We start from the raw sequence: 25,157 nt of genomic DNA on the forward strand, positions 1-25,157 counted from the left end.
ACATGTTTGCCTTCCACTTTGAAAATTATACATAGTTATCATTACCTGTTCAGATAGCTATCAGAGAATCTTTTTAAAAGCACACTGAGGGATCCCTGGGTGGCTCAGCGGTTTAGCGCCTGCCTTCGGCCGGTTTAGCGCCTGCCTTCGGCCCAGGGCGTGATCCCGAGGACCCAGGATCGAGTCCCACATCAGGCTCCTGCATGGAGCCTGCTTCTCCCTCTGCCTTTGTCTCTGCCTCTCTCTGTGTGTCTCTCATGAATAAATAAATAAAATCTTTAAAAAATAAATAAACAAAAATAAATAAAAGCACACTGAAAGCTGTGAACATTCTGATTTCAACAATTTACTCTGTGACTTGGGGTAGGGGTGGGAGTGTGAGAAGTATGTTAGTTAATTTTTTAGAATTATCCCAAAATGAGTTGGTATCCTTAAAGGATAGTGTTGAGAGAACAAGGAAGGTGATAAACAGGTTCATAAATATAGAATATAATCTCCTTTTTACTCAATGTTTATAAAGAGTAAATATATATATATATATATATATACACACACACACACACACACACACATATATATATATAAACATGTACACACACACCAAAATAGAGACGGGCAAAATGAAACTCAATCTCATCTTTTCAAAATATAGAGACTGAACTAAATTTACTCCATTCTCACAGACTATAAATTTACTTTGGTGTATCAAACTCTTATAAAATGTAAACTGGTCTTCAATTTTCTTTGGTAGTTACTTTATTTTTTAAAAGATTTTATTTATTTGAGAGAGCAGAGTGAGAGAGAAAGAGAGAGAGCATGAGCAGGGGAAGGGAAGCAGGAGTAGAACAAGCAGACTTCCCACTGTAGGGCTTGATCCCAGGACTTTCTGGGATCATGACCTGAGCCAAAGGCAGACACTTAACTGAGCCACCCAGGTACCCCTGGTAGTTACTTTAAAAAGGAGAAAGAAAAAAAAAAAAAAACCTTTTAAAAACTTTTCACAGAAACTAATTTTCCCAGCCCTAAGGATTTATGATTAAACTGGAGTAAGATTTTTGAAGCCACATGGAATTTGGGTTCTTTTCCCAATATGCCCATGTATTAACTCTATAAAACTGGGCAAATTATTTAACTTTTCTGAGCTGGGATTTCCTCATCTATTAAAAACAGCAATAATCTAATTATGAGATAAAATTCACCTAAAGGACCCAAAATAAATAAATACATAAAATAAAAAATAAAATAAAGAACAGGACCCATGATTATAGAACATGTCTGTTTTGTTTGCCCCAGCACCTAGAACAATGTCTGGTATATTATAAGGTAGATATTCAATTTTGTTTTATTATTATTTATCCACTAGACGATAATAAAGGTAAAGCACCAAGGCTGTCACCTGAACTAATGGTACACAAAAATGACAACAGAATTATCTGAAGAACCTAAGTTCTATACATATAAATCTTACTGCCTTCGGGTTTTGTCAAAGTCATTTCTTAATATTTCCTTCAGAAAGTAAATTCCTATCTACTCACTCGTCACATGCAGTTCAACAAGTTATGAAATGTAAGCCTCATAAAGCATACACTTTTTTGCATACCTGACAATTTTATTGATTTTTGTATCAGTATAACATAGTTAATATAACATAATATTAACTACTATATATTGATTATATTTAAGTGTTTAATATAAATATCAATGTTACATATTAAATATTAATATTACACTGAATATTAATATTACTGTATTATAAATGTTAGTGAAAATGAAATCTAAGACTCTTCTATGGCTTATAGTCTTAGAATCTGTTTTTAAAAACTCATTCAAAATTGATTTATGGTACACATATATTTAATAAAGGAAAGGTTCTTCCTAACTTCAAATTCCCAATCAACATAGGATACAAAGTAATAAAATCTCTTTCTAATCCTCTCTGTGGCATTTATGCCCTATGCCCCTAAAGGTAGATAAAGAGTAGAATGCTCAGCTAAAGATATAGGAATCTATACCTTACTGAATATTCTGCATTAATTACAATAAGTTATTTAAAATAGCATTGCTTAGCTGTAAAGATAGGTGATAGTCCTGTTCACCCAGACCAACCTTAAAAAAATTACTTTAGCTTATTAGTGCCTAATATATTGGCAGTATGATTATGCCCAAGATAGTACCTCTGCTAGCCCTGGTTTCCTGTTTTATAAACTGAGGTCACCATCATTACCTTCTCCATAGAATTGCAAAAATTAAATGGGTTAATAAATATAAAATGTTTAAGCACAGAAGACGCATAAGAAACAATTTCACAAATGACCACAGGAAACATACACTATAGCACGTGGGGAGTGTATTGTGAGACAATTTAAGTACTAATGGACAAAGTGCAGCGTTCTAGAGACAAAATGTGTTTATTAGATTATGTGACCCTGAGCATGTTATTTACCATTCTAGACCTTAGCTTTTTTTGCACATGACCACAATGCTTAACTTTATACAGTGTTCTGAAGAGTAAATGCAGTTTCTGGCATACTACAAATATACAAAAAATGTGAGCCAAACATATAAGTTAAAGAACTCTTTTACTTATTTCATTCATAGAAGAAAAATTAATTAATTTCTTTCCCCATTAGAACATTATGGAAGAGGGAGTTCAGTCCCATGTATTTAACAGTATAAGGAAGACATCAAGCCTCACGAAACAGATGCTGAATATCCAGTTGCTGAATTTATAAATGTAGTCTCCCAGCAGACAGTCCACGAAATGGATGAAAGTCTATCAAGAGATTACTAAATCCATATACGTGCCTTACCATTAAAATCAACATACAGGGCAGCCCAGGTGGCTCAGCAGTTTAGTGCTGCCTTCAGCCCAGGGCCTGATCCTGGAGTCCCGGGATTGAGTCCCACGTCAGGCACACCTTTGGATTCTCCTCAAAACTCCCCTCACTGAATGGAGCCTGCTTCTCCCTCTGCCTGTGTCTCTGCCTCTTTCTCTCTCTCACCCCCGTGTCTCTCATGAATAAATAAAAATAAAATCTTAAAAAAAAAACAAAAAACCTCCCAGTGTTATATTTAAAAAAAAAAAAAAAAAAATACATACTAATATCCTGCCAATGAGAACAAAAGATGAGAGAAATTCTAGAAACAAAAATACAGTGTGTTCTAACTTTATAAAACTGTTAAAAAAAATCACAATTATGGGGCAGCCACGGTGACACAGCGGTTTAGCACCGCCTGCAGCCCAGGGTGTGATCCTGGAGACCCGGGATTGAGTCCCACATCGGGCTCCCTGCATGGGGCCTGCTTCTCCCTCTGCCTGTGTCTCTGCCCCTCTCTCTTTCTCTCTGTCTCTCATGAATAAATAAATAAAATCTTTAAAAATAAATAAATTCAATTTAGAAAAAAAATCACAATTATGATAAAATTAAAATAATCAAATTACTGCTTCAACAAGCATACTATAATTTGTAGCATTTGTGACAAATATCTGTCAAATGTTAACATCTCAAATTAGTTCATCTGTAGATTTAAATATATGGGAAAATGTACAGGATTTACAAACCACTTTAAATATAATCATTTCTCCTATATAAATTCAGTCAGTACGTGTCACCATATGCACCTATTCTTTTCTTCTTCCCTCTTCCTCAACTCCTTGGCGTAGGCACCCTCAACTACCACCAAACAAGGATTTTCCACCCCTTCTCCCACCCCCCACAGCAGGGACAGGTACCCACTTACCACAGCACAGATCACTATCTGGTTCCTATATTCCTGTGCAAAAGCAGCTCCGCTTCTGTGAACAAAAAGCTATGGTGACTTGACTCATTATTTACAGAACTATACTAAACCCTCTCTGGCCACATAATGAGGTACCTTCATAATAAATTTAGAGGGACAGAAACAACCTGTAAACTTTAAACACCTTTGGATTCTCCTCAAAACTCCCCTCACTGCTAAGATTCTCAACCTGCAGCTCCAACATATGGAACAATCAGATATAATTTCCTTTTATTTCATTTTATTAATCACTTTTCCTTTTATGATCATAAAATCTCTCATTCCTTTTTTAGTATGCACGTAGAATCTATTCCAAGGACCTATTGATCCCATTCTCCTATGAAATCAAAGTTCTTCACCTGTGTCCTTTTCCCTAGTTCAGTATCAGGATTATAATGTACCAAGCAATATTCATCAATGTGCAAGTTGAAAAAAAAAATATATATATATATATATATATATATATATATGACACAGCCCCTGCCCACAGGTTTACAATTCAACTTTAGTGTGTTAGTATTTCTTGATTCCAGTGTGAATTTTGTAACATTTGTAGAAAAATTCCTAAAAGAGTTCCAAACTGCATGTAAAGTCCAACATAACTATTTAAAATGGCCTTCCTCATCCTGACCTCGCAAAACTTGAGTACTCCATTAAGGTCCAGCTCAGTTATAACCCACTCCATGAAAACATTTCTGGAAGCCTAGAAACAACTAGTTTTTCTTTCCTGTGGGCTTCTAGTAACACCTCACTCATAGGCTTTATAAACCAAATGCTGTGTTATAATTTTAATTTAACTATATATTCATCATATTCCATTGAGTCTAAGACGCAAGTGATTGTGAAGACAAAAAATCTGCTAATTAAATTATGACATGTCTTTGAATATATGACGCATTTCAATTTCAAAGATGTTAAAATGTTTTTAAAAAGTACATTTTAGAAACAAAGAAATAAAATACAGTAGGTCTCTGTAACAGATAATATATTCTATGAGAGCAGCAAGCATATCTCACTTCATCTTCAGTTTCTTAAATGCCTGTTGCTATACTTGATATGGAGTAGAGGAAAAGAACTGGCAAATTTCATGTTTTTACCTAATCCCTTACCACTTTTTTCAGGTTGACACTCAGCACTGAAGGGTACTTTGACAACCTGTTCTCTATATTAAGCAAGTTCACTGCCATAGCCTTTCTAAAGGCCATTGTGAATTCATGACTAAATTAATCAACAACATGCTTTTTACTGGCCTCCTGATTCTAACTTTTCCACACTTTTATCTATAGAAAAACACTTTAATATCACTTGCTTCACCAATCTTTCCATTAAATCTCTTCCATCCACTAGATGTTTTTCAAACTTATTTTTTTTTCAAACTTATTATTATTTTGGCAGAATCCTTTCTTCAAACAAAACATCAGGAAACAGTCCAATAAACACACAACTTCTGTGAAGCAAAGGTGGCAGGCTGCTCACTGGGTGTACCCTGAGAGATACTCTGAGACCGCCACACTGCTACGGCAGCACAGACGAGAGAACGTCACTCACTGTGTTAGCTACATGCTTTCACATGAGGACTTTGTGCTTTTCATTTCAAGTTCAGCTACTTGGCTCCCTCTCTCTTTACCTTTCCATTGTCAGACTCAAACGTCCACTTTCCAAACCAATCTTTGAGACTTGTTTCAAGTCCTCACCACAGAAAACCTTTCTTGTTTACTCCAACCCACTGATCTCAGCAGTCTCTGAGTTTTCATAACTTGTTTTCCGTATCTTAAAACCCAGTATTTAAGTATGAACTCTCATACGTAATTGTAGCTGCTCTGTAATTGTTTAATGCATGCTAGCCTCATCTCCCCAACAGGGGCATCCTTTTAAAACAGGTAAGTACTTTCAGAGTCTAACACAGACTGAGCATGCAGCAAACACTTAGCTCTTGTGCAATGAAATACATGGCTTCTTTTCCACCAGCAGATACACCTCTTTCTATCCTTAGTTGGACTTCAAAGGTTTCTGATATTCCTTTTGTACAACTTTCTCATTTGCATCTAATATTTAGCTCAAACTAATATTCACAGCTAAAACCACTCATTCTCCCACTGTATCTTCTGATTTTCTTAATAACAATTTCTTTTCTCTGGTTTACTTTAAGAATACAGCATACAATACATACAACATAAAAAATGTGTTAAGTGACTTTGTAAGTCATTGCTAAGGCTTCCAGGTAACCATAAGCTATTAGTAGTTAAGTTTGGGGGGAAATTAAAAGTTACATGGGAATTTTTAATTATGTGAAGGTCATCACCTTTAACCCCATGCTGTTCAAGGGTCAACTGTAGAATTTTCTTTATAATATTCAAACATTTTTTGCATGTATTATGTCATTTGATTTTTGCAACTCTATGAGGTAAAAAGGGAAGGAATTAATACCACTATTTTACAAATGAGAAAAGGAATAAAACTCCAATTATAACATGTCTGCCCAGGATTGATAAACTAATGAAGAGCAGTACCCAAGCAAAAATTTAAGAGTTCTAATTTTCATTCCCGTTGTATTATAAAATTTAAAATGTTTTCCTGCGGGCTATACAACTTCTCAAGCAAATTGTGAGCACCCCACCCAGGCACTCAGGTGCACCAACATGATAAGGGTGGCTCCTGCAGCAGTTTCCCTTCTTACCTTCCCCAACTGTGACATAGTAATATTTAGTAAATGACATTCTCTCACTTCTTTTCTGTGTACTCCATCCTGACTTTCCCCAATTAAAAAGCATTTGCCCATGGGTTCTTGCTCTCTGCTTCCCACCTGCTGAGCTGATCCAGCTCCCTTGGCATTCCCTCTCATGTGATCCCCTCTCAGTGTACAGTGACAGTCTCCCTAGGACATGTGAGTATAATATTCTTTTTCCTGTGCCTCTTTTGTTTCCTCTTTCAGCCACACCTATCACTGAGAACACAAAATACCTGTGCTCTAGAAAGCTTCTCAGTACCTATGTCTGCAGCAGTAATAAACCTACTACTTGAACCACACCTCTCTGATAAAGCAGATAGTCCCTACTCCTAACTTTATTACCATACCTAAAGAAAAGAGAATCTTCACGTACCTCAATTAATACTTTTTCTATTAAAAAAAGGTCTCAAGGGGTGCCTGGGTGGCTCAGTCGGGTCGTAATCCCATGGTTCTAGGATTGAGGCCCGCCATCGGGCTCACTACTCAGTGGAGAGTCTCCTTCTCCCTCTGCTGCTCCCCCCACTTAAGCACGTTTATGTGCATGCGTGCACACTCCTCTCTCTCTGTAAAATAAACTCTTAAAAAGAAAAAAGGGGTCTCAAGTCTCAAAGACTTTTTTTAAAGCCTTTCTCCTTTTAAAATAAAAAGGAAAAAAATAAAAAAATAAAATAAAAAAGATTTAGCAATAAATAAAATCCATTTAGCAATGGATTCTGGAAAATTGTAATTTTATCTTGACATGAAAATACTTCAGTGCCTGATAGGTTTAGTATTTTCTGCATAATTTTTTAAAAAAGACCTATGTGCTAGATACTCTGAACCAGAAAGAAAGACATACTGGATCTGTTTGCTCCACAGGGTAAATTAACAAATTTGAAGCTATGAGTGCTTCCAGAGTTTGAACTCTATCAGCATCCTAGATTTTCCAAATGCTCTCCAATTCTACTAAAGAAAAAGTAATCATGTTGTGCATACTAAAGTGACAGTATCAGAAACATAACTAAGAGCCACTAAGATAAAATATCCTAACTACAAATCAATGTTGGACAATGAAGTATATGTCTAAAACATTAATGCTTTGGTAGTCACCAAATAAAGCTACAAATAACATAAAAAATGGCATCAAAGAGTACAGTAAGTCTAACAAATAGTGAAGAATGGAAATCTATTTATGAATCAAACTATTACATTTATTGCTTAATAAAGTTCACCTTAATTATACTACCACTATAATAAGAAAAATGGTAAATATGACCCTCAAATCCTCACCACCCCAATCCCTAAATATTTGGTCATTTACGTTTAAGATAGAATTCTCACCATATGCTGGATGGAAGTACCCAGAATAGGACCATATAATCAAATATTCATAGACTCTTCTATTTTAGATTAGAAGAAGACTTGCAGTTTACCTAATCAAACTTTTGATACAAGAAATTCTTCTATATTCTGCAGGGTCTCTGACAGATGACATCCAGCCTCAAAGAAAGATCACTACTCTGAAACAAACCATTCCATTACTTTGTGGCACTAGTCTCTGTAAAGATACATATTCTATTAGTTTCCTAGGGCCAAACAAAACAGATTTTTAAAAAAATGCTTTTCATATATCCAAAGATAGTGGTCACACTTCCTATTGTTTTAACAATAAAACCCTCCACAGTTCAATTATTGCTAATGTGAAATGTTTTCCCGCACTCTGCATCTCAGAAATATCTCCTGATATGCTTGCCAGTTTCATTTAAAATGTGGCACACCTAGCAATGCACGCAATACTGTATAAATGGCCTGACAAACACAAAGTAAAGGAGGAGCTTTACTCTACTTAGTTCATATTAAGCCAATAAATCCCAAATCACCTTCACATGTCCTGCTGCCAACCTAGGTTTTTCATCTTGGGGGTATACAATTTCCCCTATCCCTTTAAACAGAGGATCTATTGTATTTATTTTGCTAATTCTGACCCAGCATTCCAGACCATTAAGATCACTTTGAATCTCAAGTCTATCCCCATCATAATTAATAGCAAAGTATCCCAGCTTTCCCTCATCTTTAAATTCATTTAAATAGGCCATCTTTCACTATAATATTTGTTTAAAAATATTCAACAGGACTGTGTTCCAGGATAGAATCCTATGCCATAATACCAAAGACTTCTATCAAAGGAGACAATCATTTTTCATGTAATTGAGCAATCAGGTATGAGCCTTAAAGAAATCATGACAGGTGCATTGGTGGCTCAGTGGTTGAGCGTCTGCCTCTGGCTCAGGGCATGATCCCGGGGTCCTGGGATGGAGTCCTGCATCGGGGTCCCTGCAGGGAGCCTGCTTCTCCCTCTGCCTATGTCTCCACCTCTCTGTATCTCATAAATATACAAATAAAATCTTTAAGAAAAATTAACAATAAAGAAATCATGACTATCAATGCTGGAATCAAAACATATTATGGCGACATTATTTCTTTTCTCTACTCATCTGGAAACTCTAGAGAAAGAATAAATAAACCTAGTTTCTTAGTGAACCCATATGGGTTCCCAGTGATCCCTGAAGTCCTTTTTAAATGCTCAGAAGCCAACTACTAGATAATTCATTCAGCAACTTTGTTAAAGACGTTATGAAACTCATCTGTCTGCGATATAAGATGTTTTCAAAAAGTAAGGTACTTATTCATGCTCAATTCTTCAATGCTGCACAATTTTTAAGTTATTTATACCAGGCTGAAACTGAATTTGAAAGTTCCTTCTGACCCTAGGATGGCACTTTATCTGGATCATTCTGACTTCCAGAAGGTAACTAAATGTCCCTTATCTCTTCACTTACCTTGAACAAATAATCTCAGTAAATTACAGGTCTAGTCATTTCAGCTGGAAGTGCATTTTCCTTGCTGGTTAAGAGAGGTAGAGTGGAGCAGCTTTGTCTTTTCTTCATATTGCACCATTATACTCAAGTAGTAAGTGTCTTTTGCTGTGATCTGAAGCCTTAAAAGTTGTTTAAAATTATTTTAAAAGCCTACTTTATTATGAGTTTCTGCTTTCCTGACATTATTCTTAAAATGTCAAGCTGCTTTGTTTTCATTCTTAATCCTGTGTCCTTTCTTCTACCTTTCATGTATTTTAAAATGTGAGTTTAACACAGAGATCTCCATGCAGCCACAATAGTTTCTACTCACCATGTCTTTTACTACCTTTAGTCATAATTGTCTGCCAGTGCCACAGGATGTTAGGACTAGAAGAAACTTTAACTGCATAATCAGCATTTCAATTTTCGAAACCATTTACTCTTTGTGGGACTTAAAGATATATCAGACACAAAAGGGTGAAAAATAGCCTTTACCTGTGAACTCATCCTTTTATCTTAGATCTCCTGAACAAAAACCTCAGAATCACAGATGACTTTAAATCATGGTTCTACCACTTACTAGAGAGCAAATTTTCTTAAATAAAGCTCATGAGGCTCTCTGTAAAACAGGCACAAGATCATCTTACAAAGATATCGTGGGTTTTAATGAGATAATATAAAATATCTAACCTAGCACCTGACACACTCTATGGGAAATGATAAATGTTTTTCTTCCTCCACAACTCTCTTTAAAAAAAAAAAAAAAAACATTTCTAAATATAGTTTGGGAAAAGATATAGTATCTGGACAGCCTGAGAATTTGCTTACCAACATATAGAATTTATTAATCTCATTAGTTCTGATTTTGCTCTTTCAAGAGAGGACAAAATACTACCACTAAGATTCCACCATTAAACTCAATAACAAGGAGACCTAGGGAATTGTGCTTTTTACCAACACTATATTCAATATACTAAAGCTGAATATCCAGTGACAACAGACACAATTCATCTGGAGAAGACAAAGTCAAGCTACTCTCCCTGTCTGGTCCCTAAACTTCAACTACATTTACTCATCTACTAGCAAAAGATTTGGATAACAAAGCCAGTGATACAGCAGAAAGACAAGTGGAGCACCATTAAAATTCTAGTCCTGGGAATACCTGGGTGGCTCAGCAGTTTTGCACCTGCCTTCAGCCCAGGGTGTGATCCTGGGGTCCCCGGATCAAGTCCCGCATCAGGCTATTGGCATGGAGCCTGCTTCTCCCTCTGCCTTTGTCTCTGCGCCTCTCTCCCCCCCCCTCCCCCCCCCCCCCCCCCGTGTCTGTCATGAATAAATAAATAAAATCTTAAAAAAAAAAATTCTAGTCCTCATTCTGCCAAAAAGTACAAGACATTCAACTTTTCTGGGCTTCAGTTTCATTTCTAAAATACCACTAAGGAATGAGGGAGGGGGAGAGATGCTCAATTATCTTTAAATTACATTGGTTAACTACAGTATCATGCGTTTATCTCACCATATACATACATAAGCAATTTGTAGTTCAACAGGTTCCCCTTTGCCACAATCTGCTCATTCATTAGGTAGCAAACTGTCAAGTATTATGAACTAAATCAAGAGTAGAAGAGCCCACAGATTTCCCCTTTCATTGTCAATTCTTTCTATGTCATCCCCCAAGTACTTCATGTAGCACTGTAGAACCTCTGACCCATATTTCTGCTCTTACTTATAACAGAAAAATACAAAATTCCTTTATAAATAGACTTTAGCAGTGATACCAAAAGGCTATAACTGGTGGCAATAACCTCAAAGATACTTTCAAACTAAAATTCTATCATCCTATAAATCTGTTATTTCTCTAAGACCTATCTATGGCACTTTCCCCTATCTTCTTTCTTAATCAAGCTTCCTTTTTTTTTCTCTTCAACTTGCTTTTATGCCTGCTCCAGTATTCCTCAAGTATTACTTATTTATGTTCCTTGATTCAGATTCAAAAAGCAGATAATTAAAACTATTTCCCCTTGTGCCCCTCCCTATCCTGAAATCCTCCTCAAAGATGCCTTTCTAAAAATTAATGTGGCTCTACATTGGATATATTTTCATCGTCCGTGAAAAACTTAAAAAATTGGTAATGATATTGTTATGTCATCAACAAATCTTAAAGGTCATGCTATATATCATCTAATGGGTAAAAACAACTTGGTAATTCAAAACCTAAATCACTTGTACAGGGTACAAAATATAAGTTCCTCATAACAAGCTCAATATGTAACAAACGGTACTGTAAGATTTTAGAGAAATAAAACTACAAGAGCAAACTTGATTAAAAAAAAGAAATAACTAGATATCTATATAGTTATGCACACAAATGTGTTTATATATCTCGATATATATACATCCCATGTATGTTATTTTAAGATGCCTAAGAAAATCCAAATTAACAGAATATATGTATAGTGAAGAAAAATCATATTAGCATTAAAGTTCAAGTCAATACCTACTTTTAGTAGCTCTGTAAAAAAGATTTGGTGTAAGAGGCTGATTCTACTTCATTGTTTGGTTTCTAAATTAAATATAAACATCAATTATTTTGCTTGGGCCCCATTTTCCCTAATTATGAAGAACTGGCCTTCCCATTCCTGATTCTGCTACATCCCAAGGTTTCATACTCTAATTCCAAAAAAAGTAAAGTTAGACAGCTAAGTTTTTGAAGGGCCAGCAACATCTTATCTTTGAGTTTGAACTTTTGTGTAAGAATTAAACATTTTAATTGCCCCTAAAATGAAAAAAAAAAAAATCCCTCCATCACAAGCAAAAACATGATCTGTTACCCAAAACCAAATCAAATCCTGTCAATGAAGTTAATTACAGATTTAGATATCAATGGTCCCCTAAGTGTTCTAAATTCTTTAAGCAGATGTAACTTCTAAAGTTCATTTTATTTAGGGCTCTTTGGCTACCTGAGTACACCATGCAAAATAGGTAGTTTTTTACCGCAAATATCTTGCTTTCCTCACTTAGTTAAAACTAAAGATGTTCTGAAACCAGCAGTACGATGTTATCTTTGTTATTAAGAAGGAATTCTTTTCCTCCAAAGTCAAACTCCTAATTCTAACAAGGAACAAACAGTAAGTATGTTGAAGGAACATATACTTAGTTCCCACTACAATTCCAACTAATTAAATGCTAGATGCTCAGCCTGGAAGTCAAGATTCTGAGAGACCAAACCACAGAAACACATTATGCTGAATTCATTATCAAGGAAAGAGATTCCTCCTAGGTTGTCACTAACATTCTCATTTCATAAAATCAAGTATGAAGCTCCCTAGCTTCACGAACTTCATATGATTACCTTACACAATTTTTTTCCTGTCCATATCATCCAGACCCTACCCATATCTCTTGAAGAGTAACATGAGGATGGAGGATAACTTAGCCTGTTGTTACTGAGCTAGTCATTACAATCTGTCAAAGCCAACTATTGTTAGTAATTTTTTCAAGGCTGGTAATAGTGTCATAAATATTTACAGCAAAAATTTTCCCATGAATTAAATAAATTAAATACTACCAGTCAGGAGGAGGGGACACACAAAAAAACCAAAAAACCAAAAAGTACCAAAAGGTGGGGACACAAAGCAGAAGATCAGAACTTCAAGGACTCAGCTATAAAAGGGGTCTATGGGCACTTATTGCTCATTTTCCCTCTTCTAGAGATAGTGAAGTACCTGGTGTCCCACTCTTAATGTCTTAAAAGCTCAAAGCCAAAAGAAATTAAAGAAAAAAGAGCCATTTCATCAGCTTCATTAAAACTACTCCACAGCATTACTCCCAATCCCAAAGTGCTATCTTCTCCATCTCCTCTACACCTTAATTTAGCAAATATTTGTCAAGCACCTACTATATTAAAAACGTAAGGTAAAAATCCGTCAACAACTAGGCCAGATTAGTTACATTGACTTGTAGAAGTTGGTAAGTTTCTAGTCTTTAAAACATGGCTATCTTCTTAAAACGACTGAGCATATCTATTGGAATATAAACTCTTCAACATCAACGAAATTTAAAATCTTTTAGTTCAGGAAAAAAAAAAATCTAACTAGGTAAAGTTTAAATATCCTGATACACTTAAGTGAAACCCAAATCATGTAAACTCCTTTAGTAAAAAAAATAAAAATAAAAAAACTAGCCCTGAAAATGAAGACTAAACGTACCTCTTGGGAATGCTCAGCATATTGCTAGTTAATACATGCTTGTGAAATTAAAACCCTAAGTTCTTTTTGCCATCAAAATCCATTCCTTGCGGCACACATGAACTAGCTCCAACACCCAACTGCTTCGGTATTTTGCTTTATGGTTCACGACTGATGTCTAGATCCTTGGTTCTCAAATCTCAGTGAGATTTAGAATGACGTGGAAAGTTTATTTGAAAAGCAAATTCCTTGACCACACCCCCAAAGTTACAGTTCAAGAAAGTGGATCCTGCCTTCCTAATAATGTATCATTCAAATAAATATGAGTTAGGCAATCAGAAGATCACACTTCTACTATCAATGACTTACCCTCACAATGGGTAAAGGGAAAACTATGAGTTGTAACTGATACTAATTGCAGCACAAAATTAACTATTCCTAACCTAAGTTATAAATTATTCAATTACCTTAATCATAATTCACTAATGGTTAATACGCAAATCAAAATAGAAGTGAAGTAACTTTTGCTTTGATAATGCAAACTGTCATTCAACCCATTAAAAACAGACATTTAAAAAAAAAAAAAACAGACATTTTTTCAGAAATAAGATATTGTCAGTTTTTACTAAGAGTATGAACAAAGCAAGCTATGGGTTATAATCTAGAAAAATACTTATATAATTGTGCTGTAATAGCGTTAGGGGAAAAAGTACCACAGCCAAAATACCCTTTGATCAGGTTATTGTGCTGTCAGTACAGAAGCCACTAATCACATGTGGCTATTTAAATTAAAAATTAAATAAGCTAAAAATTCAGTTCTTCAGTTGCACTGTCCACATTTTAAATGCTCAATAGCCGCATGTGGCTAGTGGCTAACATATCAGATAGGATATACAACACTTCATCATCACAGGAAATTCTACTGAATAGATTTGGTTTAGAGGTAATAGGCATCTAAATAAAACTCATAATCTCTGTTATTCTTAATCAGAGACCTCTATCTGGTAATACTCAATTATAACTATATACATCAACTTTAGGTATTAACTGTAAAACAAAAACCCTAGCATAATTTTCCTGAAGCTTGTTTCAAGAAAGGTCATTAAAAAGTGATGTGCTGGGGATCCCTGGATGGCGCAGCGGTTTAGCGCCTGCCTTTGGCCCAGGGCGCGATCCTGGAGACCCGGGATCGAATCCCACGTCGGGCTCCCGGTGCATGGAGCCTGCTTCTCCCTCTGCCTATGCCTCTGCCTCTCTCTCTCTCTCTCTCTCTCTCTCTCTCTCTCTGTGTGACTATCATAAATAAATAAAAATTAAAAAAAAAAAAGTGATGTGCTTATTCATTTCAGATTATCAAAATAAAAATATTTAATTAAACTGATCTGACAGTATCAAAGGCACTAAAACACAACTAGGTTTTCACCAAATCAGAATCAGTAAAGTGTTTAATTATGAGAAAACAAAAGCTATCAGATAAAATAAGACGAGTCGAGAAAATTTAATACTTAATAAGACTAGTTTTCCAAATTCAGAAGTCCCTCTTTATAGAACAAATAATTGCTTCACAATTGGTTTTAAAATGACCTTATTAGAATTCAAATTAGTGGCATTCTACTATTTTCATTTTTAACTGCTTTTCAACAACTTCACACTAAAAATAATGGAACCATAAGATTTAAATATAATTTTATATGTAAATATTCAAAATCCTGAGAAAATCCTGGTTTTAGCAGAAAGCACACATAAAAATTGATTTGTAACTTAAAATTGTTCTCTCTAAACTGCATCAATATCTAGTTTAAAACAACACTGTATACTAAAATGCAAAAGGATGAGCAACAAGATGCCGAAGCAAAAGTAACTTCCAATTTAAGAAAAAGCTAGCCTTATTACAAAGTAGAATTAAAACTCCAACAAGTTCACAACTGTATTACCAAGTCAGCTTTAAACCCACTTCCTTTTAAAGAAGATATAACCATTTTTATTAGAGTTCTTTCTGAAGAGTTCAAGTGTATTCAAATATGATCTCTAAATTACAGAAGACACTCATGACTCTAATCAGGAAGTTTTGCTCCACAGAAGAGTAACTTTATAAAAGTGTCTAGCATAATTTAACACATAAACCCTAATAGAAAAAGGTACAGATGTGAATGGGTCACACTGATGACCATAGTTATGACAGTTAATATAATATTCCTTTGATTTTAGATTCCTTATAATTATGTTTATTTCAGATATCTACATCAAACCTAAGAGTTAGCAAGGAAAAGCAGTAACTAATTACTATTAAAAACCATGTAAAAGGATCTTATAGAGAAAAGACCGTAGTAACTTACCTGCAACACTAGTGATTGTAACTGGAACTCCTTGCACTTGAACACCTGCAGCACCCAGGTTGGCAACACTCACTGTCTGAAGGTTAGGCACTGATGCAAGCTGGGCAGTATTCAAAGTTATTGGGGCACCAGCAACAGCCACAGGAGCAATCTGAGCAAGAGTTGTGCCACCACTTGAAGACACTGGGGTGATGGTTAATTGTTGGGATAACCCAGCATTCTGAACTTGCAAATTTGAAAGACTCTGAATATTCTGAACCTGTACAGTTTGCCAACTGATTTGCCCTGAAGGTGTTAAAGTTGGAGCCCTGATAAGCACCTGAGTCGGATTTACTGCTTGAAGTTGAACATTCTGCAAAGGCTGCTGCTGGATGGTCTGAATGGTCTGCCCTGACTGAAGTTGAAACGACTGCGGTGGAATAGCCTGAATAATCTGTTGCTGAGGCTGTTGGATCTGGATCTGCTGTAAGATAGGCTGGCCTACAATCTGCACCTGCTGAAGAGAATTTGATTGATCCTGTGTATTCTGTATTCCATTAGACTGAAGCTGACTGGAGCTCTGTGCTTCAGACTCAGTAGCAGCAGGTGTTTGAGATTCTTCAATAGTGCGTTCAGAACTACTGGCTGATGTGCTTGCATACTGGCCCGTGTCTGCTGAGCTCACTAACGTGTCACTGCTCGTCAGAGATGTTGAAGCAGTGGTTGTGCAGGTAGTGGAGGAGGAGGGAGATTCCGGCATAGTACTGGCAGAAGCAGTGGTGGTGGTGGGTGTGGAAACTAACTGACTCCCGTTGGAAGTCCCACTATCAGTAGTAGTAGCAGGCTGGCCAACCTGTCCAGTCCCTCCTCCAGCAGTCACGTTGTTTATCACTGGCAAAGCTAAAGTCACTCCTCCAATGTTAATTGGTAGGGTTGTTACAACTTGAGCCTGAGTACCAGGAAGGGTCTGTAATTGCAGTGGTATTGAGACACCAGGTCTAATTTGGACTGGAACGGTCTGATTTGCCAGGTTTTGAGCAAGAATATTCCCAGAAGCTGTCCTATTAGCAGCTGTGAGTATAGCTTGATTATTACCTGCAGAAATGAGCTGAATTTGGCCCTGCAAATCCTGTAGAGATGAACTACTAGTTGGATTGATTTGAATTTGCTGGCCTTCCACTGTCTGAAGTTGAGGAATCACTTGGTACTGTACACTACCACTTGGATTTTGCACTTGTATGACTTGAAACTGACCAGGGGTGGAAGAATTACCTGATTTAGTTTTTGTAGGGGATGCACTCCCGTTATTACTGCTGGAAGAACTAGATGAACTAGAAGCTGGTTGAGAAACGTTATTTTCTTTTGAAGCAGGAGGAGTGGAGGCAACAAGTTGCCAAGTGTTTCCAGCAAGCTGTGTTGTTACCAGTTCTAGCTGTTGCGGTTGATTTTGAAGTTGCACCAATCCTTGGCTTGGATCTATAATTATTTGTTGTTGTCCAGTTGCTTGATTTTCACCAGGAGTCCCTATTTTGCTGCAAGTAGCTGCCAGTAAAGCCAGAGGAGAGGGCTGAGAGTCCTACCCAAAATGAGATGGTAAAGGAGAGGGGGGGGGAAAAAAGTGGGCGGATTTAGTGGAGGCTAGTAGTTGGAAGGGGTTTGTTTGTTTGTTTATTTGTTTATTTTGACAGCTCTACACTTCAGAACTTACTCAGGAAGTGACAGAAACCAAAAAAAAAAAAAAAGAAAGAAAGAAAAAGAGAAAAGAAATAGCAACAAAAGCAGTAAGACAGAAGGATAAGCAAGCAGATATGTAATATAAAGTTCAAATAAAAGGAAATTTCTAACAAACTTTTCTTAAAGTATATTCTCATAAACTCAAAATGCCCTTGGGAAAACACACACACACTGTCTTCCACTAGTCTTGAGTTCCTGATGTCATTTTAAACAACGTTACCCCTCAAACGTGTGAAATCTTTATGAAATTACAATTTAACTTCCTCACTCTCAGAAAGATGCTTTGAGCGGATGGGCATTTGTATTCTGTTCTTCAGTTCTGGGCAATTAAAGGACAGAACTCCCTCTCTCCCCCTAACGTCTCGTGATGAATTTTGTTTTTTGCTTGTTTGTTTTTTATATCTATATACATATGTCTGCTTTTACCTGGGAGCCTGAGGTTTTGGGTTTTTTATTGTTATTCTCTGGCTCAGAGGTTTTCCCTCCTTCTGTAGCCATCGCCGCCGCTGCCGCCGCCGCCGCCGCCGCCTCCTCCTCCTCCTCCTTCTTCTGATCTGCAACAGACCCCCCCCACCACGACAACAGGTTATTAGGATTATTATTATTCGCCTTCCCCCCCTCCCCTCCTCTCCCCCTCCCCCGGAACATTAATCTCCATAAACCCGCGATCCACGCACACGGGCAGGGGGTGGGGGAGAAGGAGGGAAGGGAGGAGGGGGATATCACAAAACGTGGTTTGAAACCCGACCCATCCGCTCCAGAGCAACACCCAGAAGGTTGTTCTCTCTCAGACATCAAGACAAAACACAACCCTCCTTCCCACCCCCTGATACCCTCCCTTCGTCTCCTCCTCCCCTTAAAGCATCTCGGCGGCCCCGGGGGAGGGGGGAGAACCGAGCAGGGTCTGGGGAGGGAGGGAGGGAAGGAGGGAGGGAGGGAGGCGGTGAAGGAGACCGAGGGGGGTGGAGAATACGTACCGCTCATCCCGCATTAACAGGACAAACCCTCCGCCGGAGACACAGGGATAGAGGTGGGTGGGGGTGGGGGCGAGGCGGGAGGAGAGGCCGGTCCCGCCCGCCCGCGGTGGCTCGGAGGAGGCTGTAGCTGGCACAGGCTCTGCCTCTTTTTCCGCGAATGGCCGCCGCTGGGCTGTGGCGTAGCAGCTCCTCTCTCCGCCCGAGCCCGGCTGACTCGCCCTTGATTGACAGCGGCGGCGCGCGGCGCGGGCGGCGGCGCGGGCCGGGGGCGGGGCCGGGGCGGCGCGAGCGCGGCCGACTCCCCACCCCCCTCGGCCTGTCTCCGCCGGAGCCGCCGACTCTCCACCCCTTCCCCCAGCGGATTGGCCGCCGACCTGCCGGGGGCCGGGGCGCCGGGGCCGCCTCCTCTCCACCCCCTTTCCCGGGGCGATCCCTTCAGCCGCTCTCCTGTCCCCGCCGCGGCCCCTCCGGCGCTCCCTCTCTCGGCCTTCTAGCGCCGGCCGCCGCCGGCAGGCCCTCCATACAGCCAAACTTGTTGTCTCAGGATATCCCGCCCCCTACTCATTTCCCGGCGCCCTCCCCCCGAAACCTGCTCCAGCACCCCTCAGAATCGCCGCCAGAGGGGAAAAAAGTAGGGCCGTCGCTCAGGGGAAGCGCGCGGGCCGGGCGAGCGGGCGCGCCGACCACCGCCGCCCCGGCGCGCCGGGCGGACTGCCCGCTGCCCCCTGCGCAGGGAGCATGGCTTTCCCGAGGCGCATCCGGACCCGGGCGCCCTTTTTCCCTGGCTCGGTCCCCATTGGCTGGGTCCCTGGTGACGCGCTCTGAGTGGTGGGAGCCGAGGGGCGGCTCGCCGCCTCAAAGGCTGTCGGGTCTTGTAGTTTCCGGCGGCCGCGGCGGCCCCCGCCGAGGCACCGCCTTCCCTCCCGCCCCCGGCCGAGGCCTGGCTGCGGAGCGGAAAGCTGCCCGAGGGGGCGGGGGCGGCAGGGCGTGGCCGGGGCCGAGTGGGAGTTGAGCTGAGCGAGGGGGAGGGGGAAGGGGTGTTGTTTGTCTGGGCCTATCCGCCGCGCGGGGCTGCCCAAACCACCTCTGCCACCGCCTCCTCGGCTCCAAGCCGCTCCCCGCGGGGCGAGCTCACACCCGGAGCGCTTGGCGATTGAGCGGGCGGCGGCGTGGGGAGGCGGGGTTTGCTGTCCTCCGGGTTTGAATGAACCCGGTTTCCAGGAGCGGTGCCTGCGCTTTTCCTTTCTTTGCTCACCTCCCTGGCCCAGGCCTTCCGTTTCAAATACGAGGCCTGCTGTTTGCCACGGAGAAGCATCTCCCATTTTATTTGTCGTCTCCGGCCGGCTCGCTGGCCGCTGGCACAGGCCCACGACCCACCTGCCCAGGTTGCACGGTGCTTTGCCACACAGCCCCTGCGGCGGGCGGACCTTTCCGTCCTAACGGGTCTCCCAAGATTTTGGAGGCCAAGAAAAAGCCCGGCCCCGCGTCAGTCCGCCCCGGTCGCAGTCGAGCATAAGCTGCTGGGCAAGGTGGAATCCACATCTGGCTGCACAAAGCTTTCTGGTGTCGGATGCACTTGAGCAGCCTTCAGAGTCCTGAAGTCATGATGACCCCACGGAACGGAGTAGGCGCCTGATCCGAGTGTACCAGCGGTGGAAGTGAATTGCTAACGTAAACATTGGCCCTGGGGACTAGGCGCTCTTACACACCCAGGCTCATAGGCCCTTTCACTCCCTTTTGACCTGGGCTCCACACACACAACAGAGCCGCGAGCGGTTTTTGTCTCCCGCTTTGAGGCCTAGTGCGTTGCAAGGATGAGGAGGTCCCAGGTGCTGCGCTTGACTGGCATTTCCTTTGCTTGTTAAAGTAATTGCAACATTGGCTGATGACAAAGCCAGCAGTGCAGAAAGACAAAGCATTTCAAAGAATTACATAGTATTTATTGCCTACCCCTTCTTTAAAAAAAATTAACCTGCTTTGTTCCCCCCCTCCCCCCCGTGTGCAATATGGAAGCTCAGAAGTGCTTTCTTGGATTTACAGATAAACTGTCTACCCCTGAGTCTTTTTTTTTTTTTTTTTTTTTCTCAATCCCCTATGGTAAATGAAGGAAGACATTTTGTAGTCTTATGAGTTGGGGCATTCCTTGGCAGCTTTCTTACCTTACAAAACCTGCTTCAGAGGGAATGTATCACTGGCTCTGAACCACAGATTTAAAAAAAAGAACGCTTATCCGTTCAGTATAGATCTTCAAAGTGTTTTAAATATTCTGATTAGTGGTATTGCTGGTATTCATGAAACACATTGGAGAGGAGGAAAACCCTCTGGTTTCTTAGTAGAGACAATAATTGACAATAATAATAATTGACAATTCTGGCAAAAAAAACAAACACCAGAATTTTATTTACATGTATAACTCAAGTATGCATGAGAGAAACCCAGGGAAAAAATGATTAACTCCCCCAAATGGCTTAAAATTCAAGGTTAAATATCTTAATAGGGAAATGGGATGTAGACCTCTTAGGGGGAGGGTAAATAATTTTTAGGAAAGACAAATGGGCTGATAGCCAAATAGTTGGAAGGTATGATAGTTTGTGAAAAAGTTTTCTGGGTATGGTTTCGACTTCCAGTCTCTTCTGTTCGGTCTTCCCTGGTTGATGAAACTCCTTGGGAGATTGATGATAATTGAGTTCCTTTTAGGGGATCTGTCTTTAGGCAGATAAGCGGGGTTGAGAGAGCCTCTCTCTGCATTTGCTGTTTTTCAAGTGCTTACAGCTCAAAATAATCAGGATAACAAAGTGCCATATTTTGGGATGGCATATTCTGCTACTCTTCGATAGTTAGCAAGCCCAGCTTTTTATGGTGAACCAAAAGCCTCTCATCCACGGCTGAGCCATAAGACCTGGGGCAGGTGACCTAGAGTAATGACTTCTCAGGTACCATCATTTTACCTAACAGAAGATTTAGCTATATGAGACAGTTCTAAAATTACAGTCATTCTTATACCACCTTACTAATTTAAGCTAGGAATCACCTATACTATGATATATCTAATATTTCTCTTTAAATCGTTTTACTTTTAGTCTTAAGGTAATTAATTTAAGAAGTTGATATCACCATGGTAAATGGAAAACCAGTATCATTCTCTGTGTAGGTAAATATAAATTCAATAAAATTTTCAGCCTTACACCTGTGAGAATGGTATCTTGGGAGGAAGTAGTTGGTTTGAAAAGTCTCCTTCCTACACTCATACTGCCTGTAGAACAGTGGCTTTCACACCTTTTTTTTTTTTTTTAATCGTGTCCCAATGTGTATACACACAGAGAAAAATGACCATTTCTATTCAAAATGTTTAACAACTGAGCACTGACTACTCAGATAAAACACTGCCTCCAGGATCTAATCAGTACCCACCCTGAAGGCCCCCTGCCATGCATTACCCCTATAGTTGCTGGGTAGAGCTCCAGAGGGTAGAGAAACAATGTTGGGCATGGGGAGGGGACCTAGACACCACCTTCCTGGAGCAGAAAGTTCATATTTCCAATTGCACTGCAGAACAAGTCTAGAATCTAGGTAGGTAGCCTGTGCATTGCTCTGCATTCCTAAATTTACCCTTAGTCTACATTTGGAAAAATGCTGCTGGAAATTTTTTAACAAGTCTTTAAGATATAAAATATCTCCTGGTCCCCACTTTCTAGGACCTGGCATTTCTCAACTGAGCATTCAATCAACAACCCCTGGATGCTCATATGATTAACAGTGAAACCACCAGCTTCTTCCACACCCTCTCCCTCGCTGCTCTCAGTATAGCTCCCAGTATAGCCCTTAGCTCTTTGAGGGCCAAGGCCAAGGCTTTAATCCCCTGCAATGCTTAGGAAACATTTAGAAAAACTTCAAAAAACATGCTTATAGGTGACTATGATAGAAGCAGCTCCAGAGGATGCTTAAATATTACAGGAAGAGAAACCAAGGCCCAGACATGGACCAATTCCAAATGTCTCCACCAGGAAGCTTCTTGTTGAAATAATTGTTAAACTGCTTCATTTTGTTTTGGGGAAGCAGAAAGCCAAAGTTTGGAGAGGCTACAAGCCAGAGAAAGGTCCGAGTTCTACATGCACCTCTGCTTCAAAGTGTATTGACTGAGAATGTAGCCAATTAGGAAACAGACGTAGATGCAATGAGCATACTTTGCTGAGAACAAGTGGCTTCATTAGTACATCTAGGAGACCATGCATACTTGCTATGGTAACAAAACCCTGGTAGTGTACAAAGTAACATTTAAAAATAAATTTCTTGGGCAGCCCAGGTGGCTCAGCGGTTTAGCGCTGCCTTGGGTCCACAGCCTGATCCTGGAGACCTGGGGTCGGGCTCCCTGCATGGATCCTGCTTCTCCCTCTACCTGTGTCTCTGCCTTTCTCTCTCTCTCTATGAATAAATAAACAAAATCTTAAAAAAATAAATAAATTTCTTAAGTACTAATAACAATTGTTTTCAGGAAGCAGAGAAAGCTTTGGAAATTTAATTGTAATGTAACTGAGACCTTGGATATAGAACATTTATAAGGGAATGGGTAGGCCTTTTAATTAATTCATAATAAATAATGTTTGTAAAAATAAATAAATAAGTTTGTAACTAACATCGTCAAATAGTGAATAAAGAAAGATAGGCCTTCAGACTGTGTTTCCTCTAGCAAGAGGTGGATGGCATTATTGTTCCTCATATGCTCTTATAGCTGTTTCATGGATTGCTCATGTAAAACTTCAGAAGATTTAACAATTTTTAAATGTGTAATGTTTGTGATTTTAACCCAGTTACATTTACTGTTAATTTATATGAGAACATAATTAATAGCTATTGGTAGTTAATGGGTATAGTCTAGAAATATAGTCAATTTTTATATCAATTTGTATGTGTCAAGGAGTATAATGAGGTTCATTGTCACCACAAAATGAAAGATACTTGGTAAGTGTGGAAGTTAAGACAGATATATTAATTTTCTTAGGACTGTATATATTGATTAAACATCATGGAAACATAGAGCACAAATGCCCATTGTGTTTGCAATTATAACTTTCTAAAGCATGCCAAGTCCACATACTCAATTTATATTTTGTACTGTTATTATTTACTTATTTTAAGTAGGATCCACATTCAATGTGGGGCTTGAACTCATAGCCCCAAGATCAAGAGTCAGTATTATTTATTTATTCATGAGAGACACAGAGAGGCAGAGACATAAGCAGAGGGAGAAGCAGGCTCCATGCAGGGAGCTGGACATGGGACTCGATCCCTGGTCTCCAGGATCACACCCTGGGCTGAAGGCAGCACTAAAATGCTGAGCCAAATAAATAAATAAATAAATACATACATACATACATAAATAAATAAAAATAAACTGCTGAGCCACCCGGGCTGCCTTGTTAGCTATGATTTTTGTCATCATTATTAATATTATTACTAAGATATATTATTTGCAAGAAGCCAAGTACAGAGTAAAACTCTTTTTCCATTCACCTCCATTCCTAACACTAAGCAGCAATAATTAATTGGCAAATGCTTTCTTACTTTTACCTAGTTTACACGAGTTTTATATATTATACATGTATATAATGTGTGTGGTTTTCTAATGTAAAATGTCATGCATGGATGTGACATATAGATACATATATATGCAAACTTGATTTTCTTTTACCTTAATATATAATGGTCATATTTCTAGTTCAAAATATAGAAATCAAAATCACTATTTGCATAGAATTTACTGCTCCATGGTATGAATATATTTTATTCAATACAAATATCCCTACTGATAACCTCTCAAGTCATTTACTATTTTCACCCCACCATAAACAGTTTGCAATAAACTTACTTGTACTGGTACTTGCAAAGATAGTCTTTTATGTTGGCATTTTTGTTTTAGCAGAAAAATTTCTGACAATGGGAATGCTGTCACTAGGTGTATGCATATTTAAAATACAAATAGTGGGATCCCTGGGTGGCGCAGTGGTTTGGCGCCTGCCTTTGGCCCAGGGCGCGATCCTGGAGACCCGGGATCGAATCCCACATCGGGCTCCCCGTGCATGGAGCCTGCTTCTCCCTCTGCCTGTGTCTCTGCCTCTCTCTCTCTCTCTGTGTGACTATCATAAATAAATAAAGAAAAAAAATATAAAAAAAAGAATTTAAAAAAAATACAAATAGTGAAAAAAAATACAGATAGTAAGATCATTGTACAGAAAGTTATTTAAAAAAAAAAAAAAGAAAGTTATTTCATTTCACAAATACATCTGGTAAGCATGAGTACTCATTTCCTTATAATTTCTTCAGCACTAACTATTCCCAGCCTTCTAAATTACTACAGATCTAGTGAATGAAGAGTATATTTACCTGACTGCTAGAGAGGTTGAGCCTCTTTGCATTTGCTTAGTGGCCATGTGCATTTTCCACTGAAGCAAATATTCCATTCCTACCCTTGCCTCTTTAATTTCCTATGGTATTGTTTGTTTTTCTGTTATCGATTTCTAGGAACTGAATATGTATGATAATATTAAGCCTTTGCTTATCATTTATATTGCTAATATATGTCTTTGGTTCTTTGCCATATA

The 25,157-nt window shown here is 39.2% G+C and overlaps 1 protein-coding gene across 2 annotated transcripts in view; it reads right to left on the reverse strand.

Moving 5' to 3' along the window:
* SP4 (Sp4 transcription factor) overlaps positions 1-18,796 on the reverse strand; it is a 76,758-nt gene extending 57,962 nt beyond the window's left edge. The window contains exons 1-3 of one of the 2 annotated variants that reach the window (XM_077856570.1): positions 18,559-18,796; positions 18,008-18,135; positions 15,869-17,423 (exon numbers count right to left, since the gene is read on the reverse strand). In XM_077856570.1, coding sequence (XP_077712696.1) covers positions 15,869-17,423; positions 18,008-18,135; positions 18,559-18,565 — 1,690 coding nt within the window. In that variant the 5' untranslated portion in view covers positions 18,566-18,796. The remainder of the gene's footprint in view (positions 1-15,868; positions 17,424-18,007; positions 18,136-18,558) is intronic. The other variant, XM_077856569.1, reaches the window with a different exon arrangement.
* Between the last annotated feature and the right edge of the window lie 6,361 nt (positions 18,797-25,157).

This window comes from Canis aureus, chromosome 18, assembly GCF_053574225.1.
Source record: "Canis aureus isolate CA01 chromosome 18, VMU_Caureus_v.1.0, whole genome shotgun sequence".
Lineage (NCBI taxonomy): Eukaryota > Metazoa > Chordata > Mammalia > Carnivora > Canidae > Canis > Canis aureus.